The sequence below is a fragment of the Dendropsophus ebraccatus genome, chromosome 3 (assembly GCF_027789765.1).
Source record: "Dendropsophus ebraccatus isolate aDenEbr1 chromosome 3, aDenEbr1.pat, whole genome shotgun sequence".
Taxonomy (NCBI): Eukaryota; Metazoa; Chordata; class Amphibia; order Anura; family Hylidae; genus Dendropsophus; species Dendropsophus ebraccatus.
Window position 1 is genome coordinate 9,791,450 of NC_091456.1, and position 13,173 is coordinate 9,804,622.

Below are 13,173 nucleotides of genomic sequence, written 5' to 3' on the forward strand. Positions count from 1 at the left end.
AAAATTGTGACTTGGTTTAAGAACATTATTTCAGTTTAAGAGCTCCCTGTACTGTAGGGGAGGGGCATGGTCTGCATAACGGGGTCTACAGCACTGTACTCTGACCATGGACGTCTCACTCACCGTCCAAATCATAGCAGATCCACTTCAGGCTGGGGCTTACATCAGGGGACAGGACTGTGGAGGTAATCTCTCCATAGCTGTAACCTTTTGTTTAAGAGCTCACAGTTTTTCAAAATTGTGACTTGGTTTAAGAACATTATTTCAGTTTAACCCTTTAAGGACATGGCCCATTTTCGTTTTTACGTTTTCGGTTTTTCCTCCTTGTGTTTAAAAGGTCATAGCACTTGCATTTTTCCACCTAGAAACCCACATGAGCCCTTATTTTTTGCGTCACTAATTGTACTTTGCAATTACAGGCTGAATTTTTGCATAAAGTACACTGCGAAACCAGAAAAAAATTCGAAGTGTGGTGAAATTGAAAAAAAAAACGCATTTCTTTTATTTGGGGGAAATGTGTTTTTACGCCATTCACCCTGGGGTAAAACTGACTTGTTATGCATGTTCCTCAAGTCGTTACGATTAAAACGATATATAACATGTATAACTTATATTGTATCTGATGGCCTGTAAAAAATTCAAACCGTTGTTAACCAATATACGTTCCTTAAAATCGCTCCATTCCCAGGCTTATAGCGCTTTTAACCTTTGGTCTATGGGGCTGTGCGAGGTGTCATTTTTTGCGCCATGATTTGATCTTTCTATCGGTACCTTGATTGCCCATATACGTCTTTTTGATCGCTTTTTATTACATTTTTTCTGGATTTGATGCGACCAAAAATGCGCAATTTTGCACTTTGGGATTTTTTTTGCGCTGACGCCGTTTACCGTACGAGATCAGGAATGTGATTAATTAATAGTTCGGGCGATTACGCACGCGGCGATAGCAAACATGTTTATTTATTTATTTATTTGTTTACTTTTATTTAAAACCTGGGAAAAGGGGGGTGATTCAGACTTTTATTAGGGGAGGGGGCTTTTTACTATTAACAACACTTTATTTATTTTTTTTACACATATACTAGAAGCCCCCCTGGGGGACTTCTAGTATATACACTGTGATCTCTCATTGAGATCTCTGCAGCATAGCTATGCTGCAGAGATCCATGAGATCGGCACTCGTTTGCTTTCGGCTGCTGCAGCCGGAAGTAAACGAGTGCCGAGCCGAGGACGGCGCCATCTTGGACGCGTCCCCGGCCGGCATCAGTAACGGAGATCGCTCCTCCGGGACAAGGTCCCGGAGGAGCGATCTCCCCCACTAGACACCAGGGAAACGTTGCCTCCGGTAATCGGAGGCAGCTGTCAACTTTGACAGCTGCCTCCGATTAGCTAATTAGCGGGCACGGCGATCAGACCGTGCCCGCTAATAGCGGCGGTCCCGGGCTACACGCGGCACCCGGGATCGCGGCACTTCAAAGCGGGGCCGCCGCGCGGCCCCGCTTTGAAGTGCAAGTGAGGACATAGGACGTACCGGTACGTCCTATGTCCTTAAGAGGTTAAGAGCTCCCTGTACTGTAGGGGAGGGGCATGGTCTGCATAACGGGGTCTACAGCACTGTACTCTGACCATGGACGTCTCACTCACCGTCCAAATCATAGCAGATCCACTTCAGGCTGGGGCTTACATCAGGGGACAGGACTGTGGAGGTAATCTCTCCATAGCTGTAACCCCTCTCTCCCCGGGAGAGAGCGCTGCATGTATGTGCCCACATATGTCCTGCTTATTCCTTCATGCTCCCTGCAGTCTGTCAGTCCTGATTGGTCCATGCTGAGCACATATCCCTCCCCCATCGCTGTCATGTGACCACACAGACCTCTGACAGCAGCCCTGCTTCTCTTTTCTAGCCTGTTGTACTACACTACTGCTTATGGGGATCTGCAAGTCCATCCTCTATCTACAAACCGCTGCAGTTTTTTCTGGTTTATGCACTTAATATACATTATAATCCACATGCTGATTGCTATACTGTACGGTAACTTATAATATCACATATCCAGGTGTTTCTAAAGGTTTGTTTCATCTGTTCTACATGGTATTCAGAATAAATATATATATATATATATATATATATATATATATATATATATATATATATATATATATATATATGAATATTTTGCAATCAGTTTGCTCATCAATTTGTGCTTATCAGCTTATACAATATGGATGGATCCGTTCACGACTGTGAACCTAGCCTAAACGGCACAAAGTATACATGCGCAGGCAGAGCTGCAGTCTAAAATTGAAAGCTATTTAGCATATCTGTGTGGAGGAAAACTTGTCAAGTCTTTAAAAATTCTAAAGTTTCAATTAACCTTTATTTCTGACTCGCGCTTCACTTGATCCATCTGAAACTCCAGCTGTTCCTTGATACGTGCGACTTCCTCTTGGTTTTGCTGTGACACTGTTAGCTGCTTGGCAGTGTCAGCATTCTGTATACAATAGAAAAATAATACAGTCAATGGAATATTGCCAGCATTAGACAGTACCCAATCATCAATAGAAGTGCAACTCATGTATTTCTCCTATCCTACTTAGAGGTCAATATAATAAGGACAGATGAGGAGATTTCCTGATTTCATGAATTCAGTGATTTATTGTATAACGCAATTAGAGGTATTTCACCAAAAAAAAAGTCAAATTCTTGGAGCTTTTTAGTCTTGTGCTAGTTGAAGGAAAATAAAAAGATTAAAACACAAATTCCCGTCCAATACAGAGACGCACGGCTGTTTGTCTATCACATTACTGCCTAATCTGAGCGCAAACGACCCGGGAAACACAGGACTTCCTGTGTTTAGCCTCTTTTTCAGGTCAGGATGAATTACTGCAGCGGGAGAGAGGCTGCAGGGACGGATAGAGGAAGGCAGATAAGGAGCGCTCACCCCATGGGCACCTTGCAGCACAGGGAGAGAGACAGGCAGATGAGCTCATGGGCACCGGGCGGCACAGGGAGGAAGGCAGGCAGATGAGCTCATGGGCACCGGGCGGCACAGGGAGGGAGGCAGGCAGATGAGCGCATGGGCACCGGGCGGCACAGGGAGGGAGGCAGGCAGATGAGTGCATGGGCACTGGGCGGCACAGGGAGGGAGGCAGGCAGATGAGCTCATGGGCACCGGGCGGCACAGGGAGGGAGGCAGGCAGGCAGATGAGCTCATGGGCACCGGGCGGCACAGGGAGGGAGGCAGGCAGATGAGCTCATGGGCACCGGGCGGCACAGGGAGGGAGGCAGGCAGGCAGATGAGCTCATGGGCACTGGGCGGCACAGGGAGGGAGGCAGGCAGGCAGATGAGCTCATGGGCACTGGGCGGCACAGGGAGGCAGGCAGGCAGGCAGATGAGCGCATGGGCACTGGGCGGCACAAGGAGGGAGGCAGGCAGATGAGTGCATGGGCACCAGGCAGCACAGGTAGGGAGGCAGGCAGGCAGATGAGTGCATGGGCACCAGGCAGCACAGGTAGGGAGGCAGCACAGGGGATTGGGATAGACAGTAACTAAAAAAAATTCACCCCCGCTCCACGGGAGGGGCCTCATGCAATCAGGTGACCGGGGAGGATTTTGGGGATGATTGCACTACATATCCTTTCACATATACTGCGCCCCCGCTGGACCCTTCAGGTATACTGACAGGGTCGTGACGTCAATTTTCTTAGAAGAACTGAAGTCTGTGTGATCTACTAAATTAAGGAAAATAGCACTATAATGTGCATTTACCATAATTAGTGTATATTAGCAATTTGTCTAACTTTGCTTATGTAATCACATAAAATAGATTTTGCCCGGAGTTCTCCTTTAAGTGATATTGTCACCCCCCACTCTATGTGCAGTTCTCTGCACCATCCACGAGCTTAGATGCTGCCTATTTGATTTATACCTGTATAACACTTGTCTGTGTTTTCTTTCTGCTGTAAAATCGCTTCAATGCTTCAGTGGACAGTGTCACCTAGGCGGGGCCTAATGGCAGTTGGACATTCTCCCCAGTCAGGAGATGGGACCCAACTGCCGTAAAGCCCCACCCAGTTGACACTGTTAACGGACAAATGAAGTGAGTGTAAAGGGAGGGGGGGGGGGGGGGGGGGGGTGAGTATCACTTTAAAATCAAAGTCCATATTATAATAAACAAAACAGGTGTTGACATCATGTTAGCTTTGATGACTTTGTAAAGTTCATTTGCACATACTGACGATATGATCAAAGAGCTTTAATCCCCACTTTTGAAATCATAAAAATTGTGACTAATTTTAGTCACCACCATAGAAACAAAAGCTAAATGTCAGTGTGTTATTAAAAGCATGTGTGCACAGAGTGGGAAAATACACGATAGAAGCTTTATAAATGGTAAGTGCTTTAAGAGAAGATTGTTTGTTAATAGAGGCTGCAAGAACCAAGAAAGCTAAACAATCTGCCAGAGACCCACCCTATGTGGTTCATTCATGTCTGCAGCTGTACTGAGGCAAAATGCCTTTAAAAGGCTGTGAGGCTAGCAAGCGCTGATGTATTTTAAATGGATGGTTAAAGTGTATTTTACCTTCCTCAGAAGTCCAGCGTGAACATTGATGAGCTCATTGTGCTTCTCTTTCAGTTTATTGTATCGCACTTCTGTTGCCTGGACTTTTTCTGAAAGCAGAACAAAAATAAATTAAATTATACATAAAAAAAATATACATACACACATACATTATATATCTCATGTACATATTATAGTATAGATGGTCGCATTGTTTCGCATTGCCATGGTAGTCAGGGCACATTCACAAGTATCCTGTGTACTGTGGATAAGATAGCGAGTAAATCAGTAATTAAATTAACACAGCAGCAAACACAATAAGTGAGGAGGTGTGAATGCACCCTAACTGCAGAAACAGCTGTCTGCTTACTGAAACAAGGTACGACTGTACAGACTTGGCTCCCAGCAGCACAGTATAGATCTACTGTTCAGCTCACAGAGTACCAGCCATGGCTGCAGCAGTAGCTTTACAAAGAGGGAAAAAGATGTTTATTACACTGCACAAGGCCGGGAGAGGGGCGGCAACTAGTCATCTGGGTGGGAAGCTGCTCGTAACTAGTCACAGTTTTCTGCCTGTCAGCGCGCAATGTGGGGATGACCGATCGGCAGAGACCACTAACGTGACCTCTTCGCCTTTCAATCAAGACCGCACTTTGTGCTGACAGGCAGAAGGCCATGACAAGTCACGAGCAGCTGCCTGCCCACATAACTAGTTGCTGGCCCTCTCCTGGCATAAAACATCTTTTCCGCCTATGTAAAGCTACTACTGCAGCCGCGGCTGGTATATGCTCTGCGAGCTGCACAGAAGCTCTATACTGTGCTGCAGGGAACCATATCAGCACAATCATCCTGATTACTTCTCTTTAACATTTTCAAGTGCAAAAATGGCTGCAAAACTCATTGGTTAGAAAAAAAAAAAAAAGTGATAAATTTAATTGGTTGTGTGCAGCCACAAATGGACTCTGCCCGGCTTCTGGCTTAAAAAATGAAATTATACTCCTACAGCACCTCTTAAATGGAGACACAAATTGCCAGCCAGCTAGGCAACCTTTATATGCTGAATGTGCCTACACTCGAAGGGCCCTAAAAAGTGTGTACCCCTCATAGTATGTGGGCTCAGGTGACTGAGAGTGACTTGATAGTGGGAAAAAAAAAGCCTCCCTTTTCTAAACCTGTCCTGAGCAGAGTGAACACCCTAATAATGGCGGCCTCGCTCCGGAACCTAGCCCTGACTCTTAGATCACCCCAAAGGAAATATAGGGGAGACTGACTTTCTCACTCTGACAAAGGGCCCTAGCTAGTCTGTGTTGTACTAGTAGGACAAGCTACCCTGTTATAGGAATAGGGATTACACAACCAATGAAGGAGCCTATTAGATATTATCCAATATTACAACTCTGGTTAAACAGTTTTAAAGGGTCACTGTCGTCTAAATTTATTTTTTAGTTTTTGCAGAAATCAATAGTACAGGCGATTTTAAGAAACATTGTAATTGGGTTTATTAGCCAAAAAAAACATTTTTATCATAAAAAAGCAGTATGAAGCTCTCCCCCCGTCTTCATGGTTCTCTTATGGAGAGGGGAGGAGGGCCGGGCTATCTCCTCTGAAGTCAGCACTGACCTCTCTGACCTCTGAATAGCAGCTTTTATGCAGCTCCCGCTGTGTAATCCTTTGCTCTCTTTTGGTGACTAATCTCCCTCCCTCTTCCCTCCTCCCCCCTGTATAGGTTACACAGGGCTCGTCTGATGTAAACAAAACACGATTTCCTGATAATGAGCAGTAAATGAGAGAGGGGGGGGGGGGGAAGGGGGACCTGGGGGAAGGCTTTTCTAATGCAGATATGGGCATATTTGCCTAATAAACCCAATTACAAAGTTTCTTAAAATCGCCTGTACTAACAAACAAGAGTGACACTTCAAAGGGAACCAATCACACTAAAATTGGCCATAAAGCTAAGGAAACATGCTGGTATATCAGCCAGCACGCTTCCTAAACATCCCCATGTACCCTCCGTCCCATGTAAATACAGCCCGCAAAGTTAGTTTAATAGTCTCCCGCGCTCTATGTACATTACCATGCAAGTAGTCACAGTGGGCGGGTGGCTGGTCAAGTAGTCATGGGTCCTGGGCCGGTTCCGACGCTGTAATCACGCCCCTCTGGGCGTGTTGGAAAGCAGCGCCTGGTGACATCACTCGGGGGCGGCATTGCACGTCGGCCACGCCGACGTCTTTACTATGCTGTGCATGCACAGTGCAGCCGGTTAAGGCGCTAATGTACTGCGCCTGCGCGGCGTAGTACAGCAGCGGCTTCACCCACTGTACTGTAAAGACGTCGGCGTGGCCGACGTGCAATATTTCCTTTAGGGTTATGTAAGAATCAGGGCTAGGTTCCGGAGTGCGGCAGCCCCCTATTAGGGTGTACATTCCGCCCAGGACAGGTTTAGAAGAGGGAGTCATTTAGGGCACTATAGGACCCCACACCCACCTTTTTTCCCCAGGTTTGCACAATGATAACTATATAGAAGCACTACACACATTTGTAGCCTTCAGATGGCAGATAATAACTATTTACAAGCCTTAGAATAAGAATAACCAACTCTAATCTTGCTGCCAAGTTCGGCCTCCTGGCAGATGTTAGTAAATCCCTTCGGTATAATTAGGCATCTCTATTTGTGTGCGCTTTTCAGGAACTTGCTTGGAGGAGCCATCCACATACCAGACAGGCTACCATTTATCACCCTATTAGTGCTATAAATCTAACAAGACATACTTTCCATTTCTGTGACGACCCCTTCCTTTTTTTCACTGTCCAGCTTTTGCTTCCGTAGACTCTCCAGCTCATCTCGCAGCTGCTCATTGTCCACCAGGGCTTTCTGCTTCTGTTTGCGCTGTTCCTCCACCTCAGCTTCTAAAGTGTTAATCTGGCCCTTCAGCTGCATGATGTACTTCTGAGCCTGGGACAATGACGGGCAAAACATTTTTGTTATAGACCACCAGTGCCATTACACCAGAGCAAATACTTCTGTGCATGGTCATATGACTGACCAGCAAAAAAAAGTATATATCAGAGCTATGTGCGCTCATTACATGACCAAGAACAGATCAACTGGAGTTTATCAATGGAAAGAAGTGAAGTGTTAGGAATTAATGACAAAAGTATATAGGAAAACTGTGTTTTTAATAATGAAATTAAAACTACAATGCCATAACCAAAGATAAATTTAGTTTTCTTAAAGAGGAACTCTGGCGATTATTTTTTTCTTTTAAATGAGCTATTGTCAAAAAGTTATATAGGTGTAATTTTTTTACAAAAAAAAAAAAAATCTCTGCTGCTGTATGTCCTGCAGAAAGTGATGTCTTCTTTCCAGTCTGACACAGCGCTCTCTGCTGCCACCTCTGTCCATGTCAGGAACTGTCCAGAGCAGCTGTAAGTCCCCATAGAAAACCTCTGCTGCTCTGATAAGTATGGGAAGACTGGAGATTCTTAAATAGAAGTAAATAACAGATCTACATAACTTTCTGAAAACTGCTGATCTGAAAGAATAAAAATTTCACCGGAGTACCCCTTTAAAGCAGCATTCACTCAAGTAAATAAATAAGGGTTTGCAAAAACCTTTACTGATCTTAGAATTTAATTTTGTGGCCATATCTAAATATATGGCATCTGCATGGAGCATGATGGTAGGTTTTAATTCACTCATTCACATCTGGGAAAAATCTACAATGGTCCCATGTGTATAAACCCATTAATCCATGCAAAAAAAATAAAAATCCATACAATAACGCACCCAATTAGATTTTGGTGCGGACATGTTGCACATTTTCCACCCCAAAAAATTTCCAGCATTTACGCTATATTCAACTTGACTGGATATGCTCAACAGCAGCAGTCAAACACCTGAGAAAATCAATAATTCACAGAACGGGGTGCACAATACTAAAACTTAGTTTTTACTAAACACTTTTAAAAATGAAGCCAAATAGACTCAATAAGAGCCAAAGCCACTAACCAACTCCATTTAGTGGAGCAACAGTATGCGGAAAAGGATATTAAAGATGATGAGATCTCAACCTTAGGTCAGGAAGACCAAAAAGGCGTCGCTGGTTCCAAATGAATGAGCCAGGGTTAGCTTACACCCCATCAGGTAGCGGTGAGGGGCACTGTTAACCCTATACTTGCCCTACCTGACAATGTGTGGGATAATCCTGCTCACAGAGTATATCAGAGCACTTGCCATAAAATGTGCCGACCCTGAACTATCCTTTTGCGCTGCCCCTGGAAAAAAACCTTGCAGTGTTCTTGTTACGACGTCAGTTTCAGCCAAAAGATGGAGGGGAAAGTAAAAACTATATGTCCAGTCCATTCAGCAGAAACAATCATGGGATACAAGAAACAAAAGCTACACGTTATGCAGAGGCCTAACTATGTATGTGAGCTATCCCTATCTATATCAAAAATGGCAACAATTTTACAAAAAAAACACTTAAGCTACTTAATGATCTAACTCTCGATTTATTTGGTCATTAAAAAAATAAATGAATACAGGCTTGCTGGTATATACAATTCTATTGTCTAAATACAAACCTCTAGCTTTATCTTCTCCAATTCTGAACGAAGAATCTCAATTTCTTTTTTCAGATTTTCAATTTGAAGATCCCTTAAAAAGAAACAATTGTATATAGTTTAGGTCAGCTGTCAAAATTCTTGTTTTAAAACTAGCCTAACAGACGCTAAAGAAAAAAATATCTACCTGTCATCAATCATAAGGCCATTGGGCGGACCAAATGTTTGTTGGAAGATATCCTCTACAACCTAAAAAAAAATTGAGCAACACTGTTTAACACAAGATGTTTGTAGACCCTTCTTAATTTTAATTTGATGCACTACAATTTTGGGACAAAACCAGCCAATTTATACATTTGCATGGCAGTAATTTCTTTATTACAATTTCAGTGACTTTCTGTAAATTTTCAACGACTGGTACGTCACCTGCTGCTCCACCGGCTCAGCATTGGTAATTTCAATTAAAGACTCAGTCTGCTGCGGTTCTTCTTCTTCTGGGGTCTCATTTGCCATCACCACCACAGGTTTTACATGCTCATCTAAGGCTGATGCTCTCAAAAAGTTAGGAGGATTCTATTACAATGCAGACCAAAAAAAAATTGTTATTTAAAACACATTAAAAATAATTTGCCTTCTATAAAAATGGTTAAAGCCCTTACAAATTTGTTGAACCTTTGTTTACAGCTTAAAAGGGGAACTCCGGTTAAGATTTAACCTTGTACAAGCCCCACCCATAACCTAAGCTTGTGTGTAATAGGTTTCTATTACATGAATTGGTCAGTTTGTCTGCAGCACATCCTGACTCACAGCCTGAAGCTGCTGAAAATCCTCACTGCCTGCTCCACTCTGTCCCCACTCCTCCCCTGCCTTCTGAGACAGAGGTCACATGATCTCTGTCCCTTGTTACCAGGCCAGAGGTAACGCCTCACCTATAACCCCGCCCACCACTGCCATCACACAGTAATCACCTGGCCAAGGTATTGGAGTTCACAATTAATTTTGAAGTCTGAGAATGATATGCACCAAACACTAGAAGTGACCCCCCCCCCCCCCCCCAAAGCTACTGAAGAGTAAGGGTAGGGTTGCATGTAGCAGAAATGCTACAGATAATGGCTGATGACTTGTATTCATGCTGGCTGAATATGACCGGTTCCTTTAAAACAAAATTTCATTACCAGCAGCAGAAGAAATCAAGAAATTGAATGACTACAGTATGTTAAATTTGCCCTTCGAAACAATGCACCATCTTTGGTGCAGGGAGCATACATCAGTCTCTTCACACCCTGTTTTTTTTTATTCTCCCTTGATGAACCCATAATTATTGGTTTGTGGGGAAACGCGTTGGAAGTGACAGGGACTTCGGTCCTACTGTTACTAGTTATTTTTTTATTTTTTATATATTTAATGTTTGTTTTTGGGTGTGGGAGGAAACCGGAGTACCCGGAGGAAACCCACACAAACACGGAGAGATCATAGAAACTCTTTGCAGATGTTGCCCTTAGTGGGATTTGAACCCAGGACCCCAGAGCTGCAAGGCTACTGTGCTAACCACTGAGCCACCGTTAACAGGCCTTGTGTTACGGGAGGGAGCGCATAGAGAAAGACTAGTTTATGGATAGACAGGGATTCTAGGATTCTAGATTAGCCTTTTATTCCAAGTATAAAGTGTGTCACTGGTTAAAAAAGAACACCCACCCAAAGTTATACCCACTTGAATATCATTGTAGCCCTTCAGCTAGTACGCATGCAAGGTATCCCACCTGTCATATGTTTGACATATTTCTGGTTGTATTGAGGAATATTAAGCTTATCTTGGAGGTCCTTGAACACTGTTTTGTGTAATTAAAAGTTTTATTTTATAACTTGATCTCAGTGATTGTTGTGTTTTGCTGGTCTATTACTTATTGCCCCAAAAGGCCAGAATCCTACTCCACACTGATGGCGGGCATTACCCTAAAACAGCTGTCTGTGGATCAATGCCTAACTTGGGTATTTCCACTGTCACTTCGAAATACTTGCAACCGAGTTGCCACCCTGGTATTTCCCTGTGTGTGTCCCAATATTCGCAAATGAGTGGGACTTAAGGGGCTATTTATCAGGGTGGTTTGGTGATCTCCCCACTAGGAGGCGCCCCTTAGCAACGAGTTTCCTTCCCAGGAGGGATATCCCGTGTTTTGAGACTGACGGTCCATGGACCCCTTTTTTTCATACTCTTTTTTTTTTTTTTTTTTAAGGGGGCAATGTATCTTGGGGCAATGTACTTACTATGTTACTATTACTACAAGCTATGGGCATTAGATTTCCGGTGATACGTTGATCCAGAGATTATTCTGGTTGCCATTGGAGTCGGGAGGGAGTTTTCTCCCTGTGGTGGGGCGGTTGTTGTCTGCCTCATGGGAGTTTTTGCCTTCCCCTGGATTAACGCAGTAGAGTTTCCCTAAATTGAACCTAATGGACTCTTGTCTTCTTTCAGCCTTATTTACTATGTTACTATGTATCAATGGACACTCTTGAAGTATGGCATTGATTTTTATTTTTTTTTTGCTCACCTCCCTGAGCTCAGTGATTGTTTTGTTTTGCTTGCTATAGAAACAGTACAGATTCACAACAAAATTCTGAGAAGATTAACATTTTGCTTATTCTTTCCACATTTTGAACCCAAACGACTAGAAGAAAACCTGCACCAATATCCACATGATTTTGGGCAGATTCGCATTTACAATACTTGTGGCTATATCCTGAAACATACAAGGTACTTACATCAGGAAGACGGGGAATTTGAATGAGTCGCTTAAAGTACAGCATGTCAGATGCACGTTTGAAGAAAGTTTTAAGGCTGCGGAAAGTCAAGACAAAAAAAAAAAAAAAAAAAAAAAAAAAAAAAAAAAGACAGTAAACCACAGCGAAACCTTGCTTAATGGACTATCATACGAGTGGCAAAAAGCAGGCGACATAATGAACAGTCATGTACATATATGCAGGGGCGGTCTTGGCATTTCTGGGGCCCCAAGCGAAGTTATGTCTGGGGCCTCCCACCTCGACACATGTTCCAAAACAATATACCGCTGTGTGTAGCCCTCAGTAGTATATACCCCTTGTGCGCTACCGCCAGTAAAATATACTCCTTGTATGCTGCCCCCAATAGTATATACCCCTTGTGTCCTGCCCCCAGTAGTATATAGACCCGTGTGTTCCCCCAGTTATATATAGCCCCCCTGTGTGCTCCCCCAGAAGTATACAGACCTCCTGTGTGCAGCCCCAGTTGTATATAGACCCCCTGTTTACTGCCCCCAGTTGTATATACCCCCTGTGTGCTCCCCCACTAGTATATAGGCCCCCTGTGTTCTCCCTCAGGGGTATTTAGCCCCCCTGTGTGCTCCCCCACTTGGATATAGACCTCCTGTGTGCTCCCCCACTTGGATATAGACCCCTGTGTGCTCCTCCAGTAGTATATAAATCCCCTGTGTGGTTCCCCCAGTAGTACATATACCCCTGTGTACCCCACCAGTATTATATAGACCCTTTGTGTGCTGCCCCAGTAGTATACAGACCCCTGTGTGCTCCCCCAGTTATATATAGACCACCTATATAGACCACCTGTGTGCCTCAAAAGTAGTTTATAGACCCCCTGTATGTTCCCCCAGTAGTACATAGACCCCCTGTGTGCCCCCACCAGTAGTATATAGACCCCTGTGTGCTCCCCTACTTGAATATAGACCTCCTGTGTGCTCTCCAAGTTGTATATACACCCCATTCTGCTGCCCCAAGTAGTATATTGACCCCTCTGTGAAGCCCCAGTAGTCTATAGCCCCCCTGTGTGCTCCCCGTTATATAGCCCCCTTGTGTGCTCCCCCCATTTATATAGACCCCCGATGTGCGCTCCCCAGTTAAACAGACCCCTGTGTGCTCCCCCTCCCATATAGTATATAACACAATAAAACAAACACTATACTCACCTGGGTCCGGGGCGTCTCCTCTTCTCTTCGCAGGGAAAACCCTTCCTGCGGCCACAAGAAGCCGCACTCCCATTGTCCTGGCGCTGATGCT

At 44.2% G+C, this 13,173-nt stretch overlaps 1 protein-coding gene across 1 annotated transcript in view; it reads right to left on the bottom strand.

The window, feature by feature from the left end:
* The window catches only part of HIP1R (huntingtin interacting protein 1 related), a 74,107-nt gene that overhangs the window by 26,707 nt on the left and 34,227 nt on the right, over positions 1-13,173 (bottom strand). The window contains exons 10-16 of the mRNA XM_069960865.1: positions 11,887-11,962; positions 9,553-9,699; positions 9,314-9,375; positions 9,148-9,220; positions 7,333-7,516; positions 4,585-4,673; positions 2,376-2,492 (exon numbers count right to left, since the gene is read on the bottom strand). Coding sequence (XP_069816966.1) covers positions 2,376-2,492; positions 4,585-4,673; positions 7,333-7,516; positions 9,148-9,220; positions 9,314-9,375; positions 9,553-9,699; positions 11,887-11,962 — 748 coding nt within the window. The remainder of the gene's footprint in view (positions 1-2,375; positions 2,493-4,584; positions 4,674-7,332; positions 7,517-9,147; positions 9,221-9,313; positions 9,376-9,552; positions 9,700-11,886; positions 11,963-13,173) is intronic.